General features: G+C 42.4%; 1 protein-coding gene across 1 annotated transcript in view; it reads right to left on the reverse strand.

The window, feature by feature from the left end:
• Window positions 1-2,687: 2,687 nt before the first annotated feature.
• Window positions 2,688-20,535, reverse strand: part of MYLK (myosin light chain kinase) — a 138,350-nt gene continuing 120,502 nt past the window's right edge. The window contains exons 26-31 of the mRNA XM_066553728.1: window positions 17,831-17,954; window positions 10,042-10,194; window positions 8,949-9,072; window positions 7,629-7,758; window positions 6,630-6,749; window positions 2,688-4,806 (exon numbers count right to left, since the gene is read on the reverse strand). Coding sequence (XP_066409825.1) covers window positions 4,550-4,806; window positions 6,630-6,749; window positions 7,629-7,758; window positions 8,949-9,072; window positions 10,042-10,194; window positions 17,831-17,954 — 908 coding nt within the window. The 3' untranslated portion in view covers window positions 2,688-4,549. The remainder of the gene's footprint in view (window positions 4,807-6,629; window positions 6,750-7,628; window positions 7,759-8,948; window positions 9,073-10,041; window positions 10,195-17,830; window positions 17,955-20,535) is intronic.

The raw sequence follows: 20,535 nt of genomic DNA on the forward strand, positions 1-20,535 counted from the left end.
CCCGCCCGCTGCCGGCGCTCGGTGGGCGCGGGGCGGGACTTCCCGCGCGCCGGGCGGGGACGGCTCCGCGCAGCCGCGGCAGCGCCCGCGCCCCTCGCAGCGCGGGGCCGGCCCGGCCCGGGAGCGGCGGCGGTAGCGCGGGGCAGGGAGGGGCGCCCGGCCGGGGATCAGCGGCTTGATCGCTCGGTTTTCAGGGCTGGTTCAAAAGGCCCCTCTGCAGACAGGTGTGCCGTGTCCCTAGAGACGTTAACGGCGTTAGTTGGTACGGTTATTTATGGAATATCTCGTAGGTTTTCATCACTTTTATAATGTAGTTCAGAGGACAGAAGACTGAGAGGCGAACTCCATTAATGCACATAAGCATCTCAAAGGCAGGTGCCTAGAGGTTGCTGTCAGGCTTTTCAATGTGCCCAGCCACAGGACAGGGAGCAATGGCCATAAACTCGCACAAGACGTTTCGCCTCAACATGAGGAAAAGCTGCTTTACACGAAGGGTGGCAGAGCTCTTGAACAGGCTGCCCGGCGAAGCCGTGGAGTTTCCCTCTCTGGAGACATTCCAAACCCACCCAGACACGTCCCTGTGTCACCTGCTCTGGTGACCCTGCCTGGGCAGGGGATTGGACTGGATGATCTCCAGAGTCTCTTCCCACCCTGACAATTCTGTGATGCTGTGTGAATGAGAAGTTGTAACTCATTTCCTGCTGAAGCTCCCTACAAGAGCAAAAGCCTGGAAAGCATTACTTTCCCAGCAACAAACTGAACTGCCTTTCTGAACAGCCACAACAGAAGAATTTTTTTTTTTCTCCCCTACAGAAATTGTAAACACGTCGTGGAGTTACTTCTCCACTCCCATAAACATCTCTCGGTTTATTTCCCATGCATGTCGTGGTGCAGTCCCTTTATGAGCAGTGCAGAATAACAGCATAAGCCTCACTCCCCATCTCAGAAAATTCTGCTTCCATCTGAATATTTTTGTGGCTTTTAAATTCATGTGCATGTCTCGTGCAGACAATAGGGCTCAAAAGGCAAGATGATTTATGAGAACTCAATTTTAAAACAGCTATGCTTTAGTGCAGTATTTCAATAAATGTAACAAATTTTAGAAAAACAAATCATTCATTATTCATGTATGCAAGTAAAGAAAAAAAAGGTCTCTGTTTGCAAAGTCTGACAGACTCTGCAGAGGAGAGGGGTGTACAGTCTAGTGCTGTCTTTTTGTCAGCACAGGGAAGCGGGGACCCAGTGACTGCATGCCATACATGCAATTAGCAAAGGTCTCCTCATCAACCAGAAATGTGCACAGGATGCTTGGGAGGTTGGACAGTTTGGTCATTAAGTAAATTAAGTTTCTGCAAATCCAGAAACACACGTAGTGAAAAACAGCAGCCAGCCCCAAATTCTCCACTGTCTCTTGAGAAGACTGAATGTTATACAAAAGAAATACAAGGGGATTAAGTGGCCCACCTCTGGCAGTTCCTGTATCTTGCATAACCTCTGCTATTGGGGTTTCAGCCCTATGACACCCCAAGACTGGACTTCTGCAAACATTATACAACCAAGGGAAGGCTTATAGAAAGAGGTAATGCCTTTTATTAAACCATGGCTGGCAAATGAGACAAGATTTCAACTACATAAAATATCTTTCTTCAGTGGAAATAGAATTCTATTCATCAAACAAAGCAAAAAATTCAAGGTCAAATACAGCTTGCAGTCAATTGCTCAGAGCTGAATCAGATGCATGTCACATAATTTTGGAAGTAGAGGTCATTGTTTCCTGCAGACTAGAATGGATGTTAATAGGAAGCTAGAGGGAGATGGTAAACTCCTTGGAATATCCTTGGGCCAAAAGAAAGATAGGCAGTTTATAGCCTGTGGAACACAAAAGGACTAATGAAGGAGGAGAGGGAAGGGAAGATCTGTGCAGGAACAGCAGTTCTGAGTCTGTGGGCTTTGATACACAGTGCACCCTCAGACCTTGCTGTGCCTGCAGTGCAGCCCAGCAGAGCCAGAGCTTTTCCTGCTTCAGGCATGTGCCTCCCTGCAGTAGGAAACCAGCAGTCACTCAACAAAGCCAGGTACAGTCACGAGACAGTGGGGCACACCTGCAAAGATGGCTCTTTGAAGGGCTGAGGATTTGCTCAAGAAGCATGTTGCTACAAGCAGGGTGTTTGCACAACCTTTGCTTTAAGGAGAGTCTGTGTGGTCCTGCATGGCCTGTGGTGATGTGGGCTGCATGTCAGCAGAAGTCTGAATGAAGGCAGCACAAGCAGATTTGTGCTTATCTCTTTTTCAGTTTTTAGAAACATTGGTGTAAGTCAGTATCTACATTGAGTCTTCCCTGATTTTTTTCTCTCTTCCTCCCACAGTCTTCCAGAACTCTATGTTTCCCCGCCATATGGGAATTCCCAACTGTGAAACAAGCCCAAAGCCACCCTGGTGCCCCATCCACGTTCCCATGGAGGCCTGTGGTGACACTAGAGACGTGGCAGAGCACGAGGCCATGAGTGCCAGCCCCAGGCTGCAGCTGGTGGCACTGGGGCAGAGCAGCCTCCACACAGCACCAGCCAGGGCAGGAGAGGGGCAGCAGCACCAGACATCAGGAGGGCTCTGCTGTTGCCACCTGAGGGGCAGGAGGAGAGGCTTGGCCAAGGTGGACACGGTGACGCTGCAATAGAGCATACAAGGAGTGTGCTTTGTGGTAGTATTTATTTAGGAACCGTGAGTAACTACAGCCGTAGCGGTCTCATCTTTGCAATTCTGATGGTTTAACAAACAGGGAGAACATTAGCATATTTTTATTAAGGTATAAAATACACCCCGTTGCCTAAAACATTAAAAAAAAATAAGTGAGGAAAGCTCTGTATGCTCTAAATCAGATTCAAAACCTTTCTGTATAAGGAGTTGTGGCAATACTGTGTTTAGTATAACAAGAGGTTTTTATCAATTGAAAAGAAAGACATGCTGGCAATCTGAACTTAGCAACAAAGAGTAAAGCAGTTACAAACCGTCGTGTCACCCACATTAGTTGAGCTTTCAATGCAGAAGAGCAAATCATATGAAACACATACACAACTAGGTAATATCAAACACCCTAAGGTTGGTAATGTACACACCTGTATTAAAGTACACTGACTACTTAATGGTGAGGATTTAAGGTAATGTCTTTTTTTAATAGAGGTAACCTTTGAAATGCAAATGGTTGCACTTTGCACACAAAAAGTGGAAAAGAAAAAGAATCACTTTTGGAATGATACATAGATATAAGACACACTGGTTTTGGATTATGCATAATCACCTTGCAGCCTCTGATATTACCTCTGAACAACAACAAAAAAAATTAAAAAGTGCCAATACTGTGAAAGGAAAGCAAAGTTACTAAGTCTGAGTGCGTTAACCATTTCTGAGAAAAATATGGGGTTTGGATTTTTTTTTTGTTTTGTTTTTCTGCGTTTTTAAAAAACGCAACAGCCTTACTGGTGCAGGTTCAAGACAAAAACGAGACAGTCAAGCTCATAAGGTAGAAATAGGTCCTATATAGGTTAAGATTCTTTGGAAATTGCTAAGAATAGAGGAGTTTGTAATCCAGGCTACTATCTTTTTGGCTACTCAAAACTGTGGGAGTTTCCAGCTTATTATCAGTTGAAATCTGTTTTGCAATTGCCAAATAAATGCAAGTAAAACTTTAACCTGGGATTCCATTCACAGACATGCACGGAGAAATCACTGATTGTGCAATAACCTGTTTTTTCACAGCAGCATATATATGAATTGTAAGTCTTTATCAGACTGACCAGAAACACAGAAAATATTCTCAGTCTTTGTGTTTTCAGTCTGTTTCTTAAGTAGGCAGCTGCAACTGCACTGAAGTGACAGGCTCCATAAGGGAAAGATGACAAAGTGGGATCAGCTGGCTAAAAGCAAGATCAGGAGTATCTCAGGAAACCACCTGGATGTTTAATGCTTGCCAGAAATACAAGGGCACTAACAGCTCACTGTCAGAGGCGGTGAAAATGTTTGAAGTTTGGTCTGTAAGACTCTGCTTAAAGGAAACAAGAAATGAACCATGCCAACATACAAATTGCAATGCTGGCTTTGTCAAACCTTCCCTTAGAGAAGATGCAGCTCAGCCTATTTCTCAGGACTGGAGAGATTCACTGAATGTCTGGCCAACAATTCCTTTAAAGTAGATCTCGGGGAGCCAACTTAGCTGCGGTTTTGGCTGAGAAAAGTGATGGCAAAGAGCAATGAGCTCAGTAAATAGACTATTTTTCTTTAAGATGTTCAGAATATAACTTAGTTTCCATACATTTGATTTTAAAAGTAGTGTGGGCAACTTAGTTGATGGCTTGCTTAAAGTTAATCCAATCATGCTAGCAACTTAAAAAGCTGGTTGGAAGTAATGCCCATACATAAAGCTAACAGGTATCAACTGATCATGCTGAAATAACAACCCCCCAAAGACCTACATTTCACACAAGGTGCTTTTGATAACTTGGTTTTCTGAGCCTTATAAGGAGAGTCTTTAAATATATTTTATTTTAGCCTTGTTTCATTCTTCCTCCTCTTCATCTTCTTCTCCTTCTCCCTCTCCTTCTTTTGCCATTGTTTCCACAAGGAGCTCTGCGGTGCACGTGGCTTCCCCAAGGCTGTTAACAGCTTTGCAGGTGTATTTGGCATCATCGTCCCCACACACTTCAGAAATAGTCAAAGAACAGTTCCCTTCCTCGTCGTAATCTATCTGGAAGTGACGGGACTCCTTGACAGGCTGATCATCCTTGAACCACATCACCTCAGGGTCGGGATAGCCTGCGAGAGCAGAGAGAGAACAGCGACTGCAATAAACGAGCATTAACTCAGCACTAATTACCTTGTGCTCTAATTCCTGTGGGGGGACGTGCCAATGTCTTGATAGACAAATATTTCATTGACTTCTATGGAAAATAAATGTAGATGATGTGAGGCTTTTTTACTTCACATTTACCTGAAACTATTTTTTACGAACAGCAAAAACTGCACGTGAGCACTGCGGTACTTGCTGGATTCCTCCTTCCAGTCCCTGAGCAGTGCCTGCAGACAGTTTTTTGTGTGCTGTAGCCATCAGCCAGCAGGGAACTCCTGACAGTGCATCTGAGGCTCACATTACACTGCAGCTTCTCTGGAGACAACAGCTCCCAACACCGAGATTTAGAATTTCAAGGGTAAACTGGTTTGGGTTTACAATTTAATACCTTTCTCAGGTTGCTTTGCTGTGCTTATTCTGAATCTTCTTCCTCTTAATCTGCTCCTTAAAAGCCAGCCTGTCCTGAACATTGCACTCTCTTTTTCTGTATTTGTTAGGGTGAGGAAGTCTAAGAAAAGCATTTTGATTGTGCATCTCAACAGGAGTTTCAGAGACTTTTGGGAAGCCAATGTCTCTGCTAAGCCTCGGAGCAGGCTGTACAATGCCTGCTGCAGAACAATCCCTTATACAGTACTCTTGGCTGCTGTAACAAATTGAAGGTTTGTGATCTCAGCCAAGTTCTGGACTGGGAGGGGAGGATAAGTCCCAGGGGAGGACAACTCCCCACTGAGCAGAAATAAAGTGCAGGAATCCCTAAAGCAGAGTGAACATTGCAGCAATACACTGCAAAGTTTGGAGCATCAACTGTGGTACATCCATCTGTTTTATTCCATTCAGTACTTGTGCACGTACCCCCCACGCTGAGCATCCATCAGCAATAATTATCCATCCTCACATCTCCCCTGTGAGATAGGAAACCCAGGCAGGGAAAGATTGAGAGCAGAGGAACAAGCAGAAAGTCAATGAGGCCGTTTCTGATTTCCTCATTTTAAGATTATGAATTAACGTGTACACATGCAGGATGGTACTGACCTACCCTTTGTTTTCACAGCTCTTCTTTCTGAATTTCTAGTTTTCATTCACAGCTGAGATACACAAGGTTCAATCTCATTGCAGAAGTGCCAGTGCTCTTGGCCTTCAGACTCTTGGGCTTATCATGCTCACACTCCTTACGTGTCTTCTGATTACACTTTGCATATTCCAGTCTGAGGTTTCTTTCCTGAACTCGTAAGTTAGAAACCCCCAAGCAGCAGAACAGTATTTTCTAGATGTGATTTATGTGACCAGCACAAGAATATTATCTTTACTTCTTACGCATATGCAGTTAGGGACTTTTTTGCCTTTAATGAAACGTATGTATGGCTTAAAGTTATCTTGAGGTAACTCAAGACCCTGATCTGGTCTGTCCTTTCAGACAACTGACCTCCTACTAATTCTTGGTGTCTGGCTGGCACTCTCTAAGAGTATACTATTGGAATTTATGCTTCTACTTTGCATCTTGCTCTTACTGTTCCCTCAAAAATCAAATTACAGTTCTCACTTGCTATTCTCAATTAGTGATTCACATGTGGACTCCTGGAGACTTCTGTTCTATGGCAAGTACAGAACAAGCTCCAAATAATTTCTGTTATTGCAATACATTTGTGCTATTTCTGCAGATACTGGTAAAGCAAAATGGCACCAACTCAACAATAATACAGAAGTAAAAATTGAAAAAGTAAAACAATTACCCAGTGCAGAAAGTTGACAAGGAAGGAGAGAAAGAAATAGACATGGTTATTCAAAGTACCTTCAATTTTGCAGTCAAATCTAGCAGCACTTCCTTCCACAACTTCCAAGTCAAGGATTTTTTTAGTAAAATATGGCTTTACGTGGGGCCTTTCTTCAGCCACTTCTTCAAGGAAAGCATCTGGAGGAGAGCAAAGAGGTAGTGAACAATATTACAGGGCATGTTCTCAAAAGGTGTATTTTAGTTTTTAACTACCAGATGGTAATGAAAGCACCTTTTACTTCACTTAATTCTGTCAGACTAATGGGACAGCGAGGATGTTGGCTGCATCGCTTTGTGCCGATTTTTTGCAGCTGGAAAAGGATTCAGGCCATAAATAGAAAGAAATGGATGTTCAAGGCCACCCTGCTACAAATCCTCAGTATTTTTCCCTTGAATTAGTTTCTAACCAAACCTGGACTTTTGCTAGTCAGAGGGATAAACGAGCCCCACTTGTATCAGGCCCACGGTCTATGTGGATTTGTCAAAATTGTTTGATTTTCATCAGTGTCAAACATTTGCACTGCTGTACTGTAACATCTGACTGTTACACACTGCTAATCCACATTTCATCTGGGGACCTATGGGAGTAACACAGACATTTCCTTAAATGCTCTGTCTGAGGAGCATGGTTAATGCAGGGTGTGTGCCATGGTTACAGCAAGTGTTAATACTTCATTGCTTGCTTGCTTGCATGAGAAGGCCATACATCACTGTCATCTTTGTATAAACATGCATTCCCAAACCCAGAGAAAGTGCAGCTGACAAATCTGCCTTAATTCTTTGGCTTTAAAAAGAAAAGAGTTTACTGCCTGGGCTTATACTGTGACGTTTTGAGTAGCAGGACAATATAAGGACAGTGAATTTTTGACAGATTTCTTTAAAAAATATGAAGATAAAAAGAGAGAGAGAGAGAGCACAGAAATATCCAACTCAATTGGTCTCTAGCAATTTGCTAAAAGTTTTAGTAGGATTGATTCAGAGACAGGTGAAAATATGGGACAGAAAAAAAATCCTTACCTTCATTCTCTGCTTTGTCAGCATTTATAGGGCTTGTAGGTGAGCTCCCAGAGGCCTTCCTCCCACTCATGCCAGAAATCATTGCCATGGATGACAGTCTTCCTATTGCTCTGACAGCATGGCCTGTTTTCTAAGACATAACAGAAAAGGCTTCTGATCAATCCAATCCAACAGGCATGTGATTTTCTGCAACAATCGTGCTTCGGACAAATTATCTGGGATCTCTGCAAACCTCACTGGAATTGGTGGACAAACTGCTTATATATAGCTCAGTTGTTCTAGGAGAGACAGAGCAGGCTGGACTGAATTACCAAATTTAGTTGCAGATATAAACTTCCCCTGATGAACTCATACCTAAATGAATGTCTCTGTTAGCTGTGGATAAAAAGCACTGTGCGAGAGGAGGGCCAGCAGAGAAGCCCTGTCCTGTGTAACTGGAACTGAACTCTGGTGGGGAACGCCTCTCTCCACAGCCTGCTGGGCTGGGCTGGGCTGAATTTCATCCAACATGGATAACAAACTGATAGGAAATGAATGAGAGAGCACCATCTGCATGATAGAAGCAGACCTCTGACAGGACCCAGGATCAACCACCAGGCTACTAAAATATGCTCAAACTGTGAGGGCAGTAGTACAGACACTTGTATTGCATGAGCTTCGAGAAAGGAATAGAATGTAAGAGGGAGGAGAAGGTAGACCTACACAAGTTAGTATTTCATAGGCTACTCAAAAGGACAAATCCTCAAAAGGATTTCACACAGCAACTCCTGTAGCTATCAGCGTGGCACAGATGGAGCTGCTACTCCAGTTCCAGCATTAGGAAAAAAGAAGATAGGGAGACTGAATATGTTACAGAAAACCAATCTGATTGAATACATGGGAAGCTGGGGAGGTTCCAACAAGACCGAACTCTTGGCTTAGTAGAATTAAACTGCCATAAATTAAGGTACCTTTAGGGAGGCCAGGCAGGCAAGTTTTACCTGTACTGTTCAGGTTTGTTAAGAATTACACAATCCTCCAGCTCTCAGTGGCATGGGAAGAGAGAGAGAACCCCAGAAGAGTAGAAAAAACAATACTTGAACTCATGCCTTTCAGTAGCCTGAAATGGGATAATCCCGTGTAATCCATGTGCAGCTGTGCACCCTCCTACTGCCCAGCTGCAGGAACCAGACCTGCTGTCCTGCATTCCCACCCTGGCCACGCTGCAGCTTCCACCAGCAGCAGAAACCCCCTGATGTGATGTGTTCCCCAGAATCATAAACATTAAAAATAATGAGGCTTGTTAGGATATCCAGCCCAATTCCACGTCCTCTTCATTACCTGCCATTTTCTTCTGGCCATATATTTCTTCATCCTATCTTTGGAAAGTTTTTTGGCTTCCATGTTTTTGGTGTCTTTTTGCAGCCAGGGATGCTGAAGACATTGAGTACAATTTAAGCGACTCCTGTTTTTGTATAAAAAGACCAGTCAGTGTTGCCAATAAAAAAAGAGGAACCTACCTGCTGTAACATTTTTTTGTGCTCTTTTTGCTGGGAGCTGATTTTTCTGTTTCCTAAATTTAGCAACAAAGATCACATGGTTTTGCTTTCCCAGCCATTCTAACTTCTTAAACTCACTTTCACAATTTCTGTAGATCTTTTTGAGAGAAAACTGTGCATTTTTAAGTGTTAATAAAACATTATAAAACAAAGCAGGAAAAACCGTTTAAGTATGGAACACATACAGCAGAGCCACAATGGCAGTGATTCAGCTGCTTCATGCTGCCAGAACCCTGTCCCAGATCTCCTTTCCTTCTCTTATAGAGATGCCCCCATCCCACCACTTAATAGCCTCCTGAACATCTCACAGAACAGAAATGTCCAAATCTCTCGCCACCTATTCTTCACTTTGCTCAGAGTGCCCATGTAAATAACCCTCTGTTCTCCATCCATCCACTTGCAAACTCATTGGAAGAAGTACGTTTTCTTTCATTGGCTCGTTCAGGCACTTTTACAAACAGGGCTTCCAACTCTGATTTTTTTTTTCTTGCCCAATTACTACATTTATAGGGAAGCCGCCTACTCAGAGGTACCACACTTAAAAGCAACACAAGGCAGAACTGCAACCTATTCAGACAAGACAGGACGTGTCACGCAGGAATGTTTGTCACGAAAGAGAGGGGATCAGAGTGGCCACAAAAAAGCCCCGGGTCCACCTCGCCCGAGGGAAGGGAAGAGCACAAAGAGCTCCAAAGCTCCCTTCAGCCCCTGCACCCTGCGAGTGAAATCCAGAGCTGCACACGGGCACGCACAGCTCCTTATAAAGTATGGCCAGAGGTGCTGCGGCCCTGGGGAGATGCACAGCGGGGAAACACGAATGGCAACTCCGGCTCAATGCAAACACACAAAGTGCAGCAAGTAAATCCAGCCTTTACTTCATGTCTTTCTTCAGTAGATTGCTGATAAAGTCCTTGGCATCGTCGGAGATTTCATCGAAAGCCTCATCATCGAAGTCCCACGTTGCTGAGGTGACATTGGCAAGGGTTTCATTGTCGTTGTCTCCCATGAAAGGAGAGAGTCCGCTGACCCTGGGGACGGAGCAGACACAGACACGGAACAAACCACATCAATTTGCAAATTACCGGAGGAGCGAGTTTAAATCATGTGTGACATCTCCTGTGCTCTGCACTTCTTTACAAAGAAAAGCTTGCTTTAAAAACTAAGTTAAATTTAAAAGGACTCAAAACTAACTACAGACAGTCTTATGGGAAGGAAACTAGAATTTTGCCAGCAAAACTGAAAGGCATGTTTTTCTAGTTTCCTTCTCTTTTCTCAAGACATGTTTGAGGAGAATTAGAATTAGGTGAAATTGGAGCAAAGTAGTTTGTTAAACGACTTGTCTAGTTCTGCATAACTAATACTGGATTTTTCACACCAAATTTGGTGGAATATCTTTTTCTCTCCCCTGACATTTCCTCACAATCACAAAATTGTTAGGGTTGGAAGGGACTTCTGGAGATTATCTAGTTTCAGGGTGATTTTGCTGCCTTTACTGTCAAACCAAGGGGGTTTTTGTACATTTTATTTCATTTACTCCTGCAGAGAGACCTCAAGAGGAAAGATGCATTATGAAATAATGAAATCCACAAGGCTATTTTGTAAACAAACCCACCCTGATTTATACAGACAGATAAAGCAATGCTGCATCACTGCAGGCTGTGGAGTTATGCAGATGCATGCACAAGTAATTTGGTCTTTATGTTCTCCATCAGTCACGATGATGTGTGAAATGGAAATAATGCTCTCCTATAACCTAAGTTGAGCTTCCAAGGCTTTTTATACAATATAACTGATAAATTGCCAGTGAAAGGCAATTACAGAACATCATGGTGTCATTTCTGCAGTCTCTTTCTCCAGTCAAGCATTATCCTTTATTACACTGTGCATCTGGATATTTTTGATGGCTGTATATATCACACTTTCAGTAAAAACTTAGAGGTGAAAGGTTGCTTATTCCCTAGAACTACAAGTTATTCACTTTTCCAGGTCCTCCTGGCACGCAATTTACAGAATAACCTATTCTTCATGAATTTTTACAGACTTTATTTGATTTCTCTGCACAATTGTGTTAACTAGTACTACTCCATTCTTTTAAATATAGAAAAATAGCTGTAACTTAGGGTTTTGAAAACACTACATGGAAATAATACTATATTAATATCATGGTGCCAGTGAATATCACAGAACAGACTGGTTAAAAAAAGATTGGGATCAAATAAAGTGAGCTATTAGATTAATAATAGAATGATCTCCTTCAAAGTTTTTTTCTTCTTTTTAGGCTCTTATTACATTCAAAATCTGATTTGTTCCTAAGCATTTTATTTTATAAGCAAAGCAGAAACGCACACTCTTTGAAGTGTCACACAGAGCAGACACTAAATCTTTTACCATTTCTGGAAGTTGTGTGCAGTACAGCAGACTCTAGAATCTTATGTGTGTACTTCAGAAGCTTCTTAGTAATAATACATGAGCTGAAGATAAAAGGTTTGTTTATTCTCAGGCAGAACAAGGTAAATCAGAACAGAATGTATTTGCTGTCTTACTTTCCATTATATGTGGTGCACTCGAATGCAGCAGTGAATCCTGACTTTGAAAATGGGTAAGGTGGCATAAACCCATTTATGAAGATATAACTGGACAAGTTACCAAAAGCTGAAAGATGAACATACCAGAAATGCCCCCACAAAGCCTTTTTACACGACTCTTCCCTGTGTTTGATGCTTGCTTTACAGGAGGAGAGAAGGTTTGTGCCTGGCAGGAGAGCACTGCAGAGCTGCCACAGCCGCGGGCAGCGCGGGCTCTGCTCTGCCCGCACCCCGTGCAGCCCTCACGGCCAGGAGGCACGGGAATCTCTGTCCTGGAGTCACAGAGCATTCCTGCAGGGCCTTAAATCCACGTCCTCTCCAGCATCTGAACATCTGCTCAGTTACGACAATGTCAGTGTTCTCCATCATGTTTTAGCAAGTGAAAAAATCTTGTGCAGACTGCAGTTCTGATTTGGAGTTCCACACACTGACTGCTGGTTTGTCTCGGTCTTACCTTGTGGTAAGAACAACAGTCTCAGCCAAGCCAGCAGCTCATACAGTGACAGGTCTGTGAAGTATTCCTTTAGCTCACTGTCAAAAGAGGGGATGTACATTTTCTCTTCATCCAGTTAAGCTCCGTGCCCACGCTTGGGCAGCCAGAGCAATAAAAATTGCATTTCCCTTCAATACTTGATCAAAGTATTCCAGAGGTGACCTCTGCATGGTATTACCACAAATAGTGCTTTGCAGCTCTTGCACCACATTGGACAAGATTTTGGCCTATTTCCAGAGGTTAAAGCTGCAGTAGTGAGAGATCATATGCATACTAAAAAACCTGCTTTAGGTACAGGGGCATTGCTTCATGTGGAAACACCACTGCTCTGTGGGGCTGTAAGAGGCAGCACTTGTGCTGCATGTCCCACACAGCTTTAGAAGGGTGAGGATAAATTAAAGGATGAGAAGATGTGAGAAGGAAAAAAATTCTTTGGTTGTTTTTTTTTTTGTTTTTGTGTATTTTTAAAAAATATTTTAGAATTGTACAACAGAATTATCTGATAAAATTTTAAATGCTATGGTAGGATTACTCTATCCCTTGCATTTGTTAAATTACCAGGTGGATCTCAGTTAAGCCTCCACTCACTTTGTCATTTCTGAACACCAGTGTAACGGTGCCCATTCAAACATTTCAATGAACCTATTTTCATATTTCAATGAACCTATTTTTGTATTTCTGAATGTGCTGTTGCAGATGTACAAAGCTAAAATAATTTTTTCTCTCTACTACAGTTTTACACTGTGAATCAGTTGCTTGTTGTGGAAATACTTCTAATGAGAACTAGATCCTTGTCTAGTCAGAAAACAAAATCCAGCAACTAGTGTAGATTATAGCCAGCAATTTTTATCTCTAGCACAGATTTCACTGACCGAAGTCTTGGCTGTTCATTTCTCAATAGCCATTTAAAGTAATAATGGTCCAGCAACTCTTTTGACAGATAATGGAAACAATTTCTTTTTGGAATGCTGAAGTGATAAAGATGAGCTACTGCTCCAGAAAATTAACTCTGAGCTTACACTGCAAAGTTACTCTTAGACAAGCAGCAGGCTGTTTACTGAAAACATTTTTCCAGTTACTTTACCAGGCATCTTCCTGGCATGTTAAGAACCATTTGTTTAGAAAGTCTTTCACAGTTTCCACTTCTAAATAAAGAAGAAATATATTTTATCCTCTAGGAGTTCCTTAACATTTATTGGTCTGTTCTAACAAAGCTCTGAGTGCAGACTTAGAAATGTTATGATGAAAAGGGTCCAATGTATGCAGATTTCATTGCCTATGTAACAAACACCACAGCATTTCAACTGGAAATCTTTGCATTAAGACTCCCACTAATCCAGGGAAGATGGCTTTGCTGCTTGTCTAAAGGGTCAGACTGTGAGCATTCCTCTGCAAGCAGTGCTCACAGCACCAACTGCCTGGGACTGCTCCACTTCTGATAAACCTGTGCAGGGCATGTCAAATAAGCATGTGAGGATGACACCTGCACCCTGGAGATCATGTAGAAAATTAATTCTTTTCCAAGTGAACTACAGCAAATAAATAGGCTGAGGATACTTTGTCAGGGACCGATCCATGGGACACTTAGCCCACACTGGTCCTCCCTGGAAGAAGCAGACCACTGAGCCCATGTAAAGGAGGACAGCTCATTGCTGAAGCCAGGGTGTTATTGCTGTTCTCCTCCTTGTTTCACATGCCCAGTGGATTAATGAGGAACCACAGTTTGCCAGTGCCACTGAACAAAATAAAACATTTTCTTTTGAGTGGTACAGTCTGACATTAAAGCCTTCCTAACTTGGTTTAAGGAAAGAACAAGGAGTGCTCTCCCATCTTTAATATAAAGAGGTGTAAATTTTTAACATGACATAGAGCTGAGTGCAAGCCTTGCTTTATCCAGGTTCCAAGCCAGCACACCCTAACTTACTTTAAGGAAAGAACAAGGAGTGCCCTCCCATCTTTAATATAAAGAAGTATAAATTTTTAACATGACATAGAGCCGAGTGTCAGCCTTGCTTTATCCAGGTTCCAAGCCAGCAAAAGATGAACGATGCTGAAAAATCTTTCAACCAACCCAAATTGTCAAACAAGGGAGGGGGAAGAGCAGTGATGGACGACACAATGGATAAAAGGGAAAGAGAATGTTTGAGGAATCAGGGTGTGTGCTGTTAGGAAGGTGCTGAAGGGAAAGAGTATGCAGCAAGATCAAATGTGATATTAAAACACAGCCTAAGATAAAGTATATTAAAAAATATTAATTGACAGAAATCCACTATGCTGAAAAGATAAACACAGCCTGGCACTGATAAAGCAAGGAGACTCATTGGAACACAAGCAGGGGTTTGAATCAGCCACAGACAATTCCTCCCTGAAACTACTTGGATCCTTTGGTGCCAGAAGGAAAAGGGCAACCCCCACATTCAATGTACACCCATGCAGTGCTGAAACCTTAGACTGAAAATTGGTTTGAAACAAAAACTAGAAATTGTTTCAGATTACTAAATATTCAGAACAATGACTATCCCAATTGATCATCAGAAAAAAACTAGAAATAGAAAAAAACATGTATATTCAGCAATGCCCAGAAGAAAAAATGTAACAGAAAGAGCTGGAAAGAATTCAGGAGGTTTAACCTTCATTAGACACAGATTATTGTAAATGCAGAAAGAAACATTGAAATAGACATAAATGGAGATGATATACACAAGCTATAATATTTGTGGCCTGTTATTTCAAAGGCAATAGATCAACTTAAGTATGTGGAACAGCACTGTGATGCAGAACAGGACAGAGTACAAGATAAAAGTGGAAGATAAAAAACATGAGGTAGAGAATACAAACGGAAATTTAAGGAAGAACAAAGACAGATGAAGAGACAGGACTGAATAAGTTATCCAGGAAGATAAAAAGGATTTAATATGTAGTTTAGAAATGTGGAAAGGGAACCTATGAACTGTAGGATGGAATTAAATCAGTCTTGCCATAAGGAAGACAGATGCAGTATCCCAGCAGGGAGTGCAATATCTGTACTTACATCTGCATAGCAGAGGGCTGGGGAGGGGTTTTGGAGGAGTGCTGTCACCCTGCTTCCTACTTAAGGTTACAACCCAACCATTTATTCCTCTGCAGGGAAGACCCTTCACTTACAGAGATCACTTTAGCAGCTCTCTGCTAAAGCCAGTTTGTATTCATTGTTGTGCAGCACATCATGGAAACACAGTCACTTTCCAGGCAGGTGTTTTGTCAAGTGATGCTGTCTGTGCTCCCTGCTGTTTCCCTTGGGACAGAGGGTGGGCACAGCAGCTCTGGCCCATCAGCTGCCTCTAGCAGAGCTGCCCTTACATCCAGTGCTCTCCTCTGCCTGCATGGCCCCACTCCCATGGCAGGGGAGAGGGGATGCACATGCCCAGGTGATGGGCACAGTGATGGTGTGTGAGACAGACACCAAGTGAGTGTGTCTTGCACTTCAGGCATGAGATTTGGTAGCTCTGAGCTTAAAATCAAAACGGGAAAGCAGAGCTGCAACTAAAGAGAGATGCAGTTCTCGTTGACTTGCATTTATATTCTGTAATGATGATGTGATAGGTCATTTTGGATAATGGCTCATAGTTGTCAGTCTGTGAAAACAGCTGGGCTGTAAGAAAGGAAAGAGATTGGGAATAGTCTGGGGTGGAGAGGTAAAGTCCAAGTGATGACTCATGGGTCTTCCCTAACTTCTATTACTTTATTCTTATGGCAAGAAAGACAAAAGCTGATTATCACTGCTAATCATTACGGTGGCAATAGCAATGCATCAAAAGAAATATTTTTCGTTGAGTTTGGGTAATGTAGATTTTCCCTCATAACAGGTTAAATGATCTTAAAAATACCTTAGCAAACAAGTGATTTCATAACGTATTTTTCAGGGCATATCCAATCAGGTGAATAGGTATAACACCACCGAACCTCATCAGCTGAACGGTGCAGCATCCAAATACCCTGCTTGGCACAGAGAAACTGGGAAGAAGCAGACAGGTCTTTGGCAGGACAGGTCACCTTTTCCCCACTGGTCCCTTCGCTTTGTCTCAGCCGATGCCGCTGCTCCCCAGCATTGCCGCCCTGCAGCGGCAGCCCTGGCTGCATTCCCCGAACGCTCGGTGCCAGCCCCGACGTGTGCCTCGCTGCTCACACCGGGAGCACACGGAAACCCGCCAGGGGCGTTGATAAATAACAGCGAGCGGCCCCGAAGGACCAGCAGCTCCTCGAAATGCGGGCGGGGCCGGGCGGGCTGCAGGCGGCGCTGCAGCACCGAGCGAGTCCCGGTGCCGGCACCGAGCGAGTCCCGGTGCCGCTGCCGTCCCGGGGCACGGGCGTCTGTCACCGCGCTGCTGCCTGGGTGGGCTGCCTGACTGCGGCTACGGAACCGCCCAAAGCAGCTTTCCAGATCTAGAAAGAAGTGCTTGGGACTGAATGGAAAATAGAAGTCCTGTAAATAAACTGCCAGAGCGAAGCGACCTTGAAGCGTGGAGTACACTTCGCATCTGAAATTGAAGATAACAAAAATATTCCGAGGCTTTGCTGGGAGCAAGAGGGAGTTGATGTGGTCGCTTTTGCATAGGCCAAGTAAGGAAATTGTGTTGCTTGGTTTGGGAATGAGAAGAGCATGAACAAGTGCAGGCTCATGAGAAAAGCAGGAGTAGGGAACAACTGAGTAAAAGCGAGGCAAACAACTGTGCGTTGCCAGGTCAAGGAGCAGGATAGCCGCTCTTTAATAAAGGAAGAAAGGTATTGAGGGGAGTCTTTTAAAAGAACCAGAGCAAAGCAGATCTGCCACTGACTTACTACTGAAGCTGGAACAAGGGAGAAGGAACCATGCTCCAAACAAAGCTTCTCTTTTCACTTGTTTATTTTACACATTGAATGTGTAAAATCACTGCTGGAAGAAAACCACTTGCTGGTCTAGGCATGGAGATACTATTTCCATATACATTTCTCTAGATTCACTGATGTTTATAAACATGCTTTATCAAATAATATATAAAAATCAAATCTAATACTCAAATATGTAACCAAGAGCTGCGGCCAACCATATACTAAAGTGTTTCCATGAGCTTAATCCATGTTGCTTATAAAATGTATTTATACAGTGGCTTGTGCTTGGTAATAAATTGAAATTCACTGTGAAAAGATATGGCAATGCTGGTGCTCTTCAGTGTATCCCACGAGACCCCAAAATTTTGCAAAAGTTCTCTCATGGAATAAAATAACAGAAATTATTGAGTGCATGCTCAAATATTTCTCTTAACATCTGGAAAGGAAAAATAGTTCAAAATTAAGAATAAAAGTCACATTGTCTTTTTAAATGAGATGAAGCGTTGCTGGTTTATGATGTAAGAGATACAACACCAAATAGTTGAATTTCCAGAACTGCCTGTTCTGCAGTTTACCAATCGCACCCTTCAGAGAACAGCAAAGTTCTATTAAACGTGCTGGAGCTGCTAATTAGAACAAAAAAGGTCTGAAAACTTCAGAAGTTCATGAAAATTTTGTATGTTCAGCAACTGTCGGGATTTGTGAATTTAAGAATAGGAAAAATAGCAAAGTACTCACAAAATGTAGCAGATAACTCCTATACTCCACATATCTGTTTCATATCCAATAGGTTCATAGTTTATAACTTCTGGAGCCACAAACTCAGGTGTCCCAAAGAGAACTTTCAGAGAGCCTGCATTTTCTGTGAAGAACGAAATAGAAAACCATTAACTGCTGCATGGAGATTTTTAAAAAACACCTATTGCCCAGTAACAGGAAAACCAGATTTGCCCTAATATTTGTGATTTCATTAAAGATCCGTATCATAAGAAATAAATGATGCCTGAATTGCTATTTTCTTAGCTGATACATGTCTAGCAATAAAGAATTATTTATTAAGCATCCTCAAGCACACACAGCATTGTATAAGGCATATAAGAAGGTTCCTATTGCAAGGAGCTTCCACAAGACCAAATCTACGAAAAAGGAGAGACATCAATACTTAATTCAGATCTGTGTATCCTGAAGTAAAAAAGTGCTTGAGCCTCCATCCCTTTAGCAGTTGCACAAGAGAACTGCAGGACTCCATTGTCAGAAAGAAACTACAGTTTTCACAGATTATTGAACATTTATCAAAGCTTGGGGCTCTGCATGTTGTAGTAAAAAGAACCAGTCATGATAAAATTGTAACAGTAGGAAATAACTATTTCAATCCAACACATTTTTTTCTAGTGTAAACAGGAAAGAAAATCAATAGTGGGTTGCATGCCTTTTAAATTTGAAGTGAAGCCAGCAGTGAAACAAAAGAAGGGGCAGATGATGAGCACCAGTCAGATCATTACCTCCCAGGTAAAACTGGACTTGGGCATGCTGTCAAAACCAGGCTGCCTACAAGCACACCTGTGGTCAAGGGGAAGCAAAATCACTAGCTGTCAGTCACCAGCTGCTGCAAACTCCTGTTCAGCTGGCCTGTAGCACAGGTATTCTAGATCTGCTCTGCTCAAACACTCTGTGGATGCTTTTAACATGATCTACAGTGAAGCTACTGCTTCCAATATGAACTGAAAGAATGAGGTCATGAGATGTGAACTGGCTTGACATTCTTCTTGTGTTGACCCACCAGCATTGCCCTGCTGGAAAATACAGTGATGGAGGTAAGAGAAAAAACCTGTTCATAACCAAGTGCTGCCAGATTATGCTGCCAGTGTGCAAGTGAGTGATGTGTCTACTCTCTAGCATAGTGTGAAACACAGAGTCAATAAGCTAAAAATTCTTAGGCAAATCTCAGTGGGCTCATTTTTATCAGTGCTTGTTCTAAATCTGATGGGAAGAAGAAAAGAATAAGCAAGGTCAGGAAAAAAGAAAACTAAGGAATAGTTTTGGGACTGGGGGAAAAAACCCCCCCCCCACATTCCAGTAATACAATTGTATTGTAAAAATATAATAATATCAGAATATAAGTTGTGTCTGACTTGAAACAGGCTTGGATTTAGATTGAGAAACTCATGTCTGCACGTCTGCCTGAACCATCAGTGTATGCCTTCAGTGAGATTCATTGCATTAGGTTTATCTTTTGTGCAAGAGCAGCAGCCAGATCAGGCACAGTAGAATGCCCTAGTGAGGAACCATTGCTCTCCCAAAGAGATTAGCATCTAAACAAAACAGATATGGATGGGAAGGCAAACAGATGTAACACATTCCAGTCCTGCTCCTGTTAAGGCTACCAGGAGTACAGGGATTTGCAGCTCTGCAATCAAAAAAGCTAGAAAATCCTCAAACAACAGCAAGTCAAAGTTTTGAGGAGTCTACAAAAGAAGCAACCTGTCCACAACACTGAATCTGAACAGAATATTTTTATTTACCAGAACTTAATTTACCAAGTTTTGCAACATAAATACTGATCCTTTTTCAGACTCCACTCTCAAACTTAGCTCCATTGAAAGCTCTTAAGCATTTCATGAAATGCAATCAAACACCTGAGCTAGTGCTCTTTTGAGGTACCCAAATCCCCAGCTTACCAAATGGAATCTGAAACATCTATGGGGTTAATAACTTACCTAATGATTGAACACCATGCTTGAGGCAATTTTTGAGCACAACCACAACAATTCACTTGCAGTTGTGTCAGGTTCCCATTTTAAATGGGACACCCTTTTTTGCTTTGGTCAGGTATGGTTATAGTAAATTATTTGCAGAAACTTCATTTTCACACATTTTCCCTGCTCCCACCATTTTTAGAGACAGAAACAGAGAGAAGGATGCCTGGGGGCAGCTGCAAGAAATTACCCAGATCCTTCCATGTAAATTCACCAACATCAAGACCCTCCTGCTCTCTGACTATCCTTTAAAAAGCACATTCAAAAAATATTCCACAATATCCCTACAGTCACATAACCAGAGTTTTCTTACTCCAAAGTGTACTTTTTCTAACATGGCATCTAAAATAACTTAGCCTGAAAGAAGGGCAATGTGTTCTCCACAGTGGCAATGAGGACTGAGAGATCACCTTCCCTTTTGAAGTGCCAACAGGAAGCCTAAGATCCCATTTTCTCATCTGCCTTCATTTTAAAGTCAACATTTAATTTTTTTTCAAACTGTCCTTAAAAGAAATTACTGAAATTTATCACAATGAATCTATTTTTCTAAAAGCTTCATCATGATAATCTAAATCTCAGGCTCAGATTTTCACATCCAAGTTTGGAGGCTTTTCTGTGCACTGTATAAACTACCACGAGCAACTGTGTATGCACAAGACTGGTGTATAAAATGTGCTGCCCACAGGT

This window comes from Molothrus aeneus, chromosome 7 (genome assembly GCF_037042795.1).
Source record: "Molothrus aeneus isolate 106 chromosome 7, BPBGC_Maene_1.0, whole genome shotgun sequence".
Lineage (NCBI taxonomy): Eukaryota > Metazoa > Chordata > Aves > Passeriformes > Icteridae > Molothrus > Molothrus aeneus.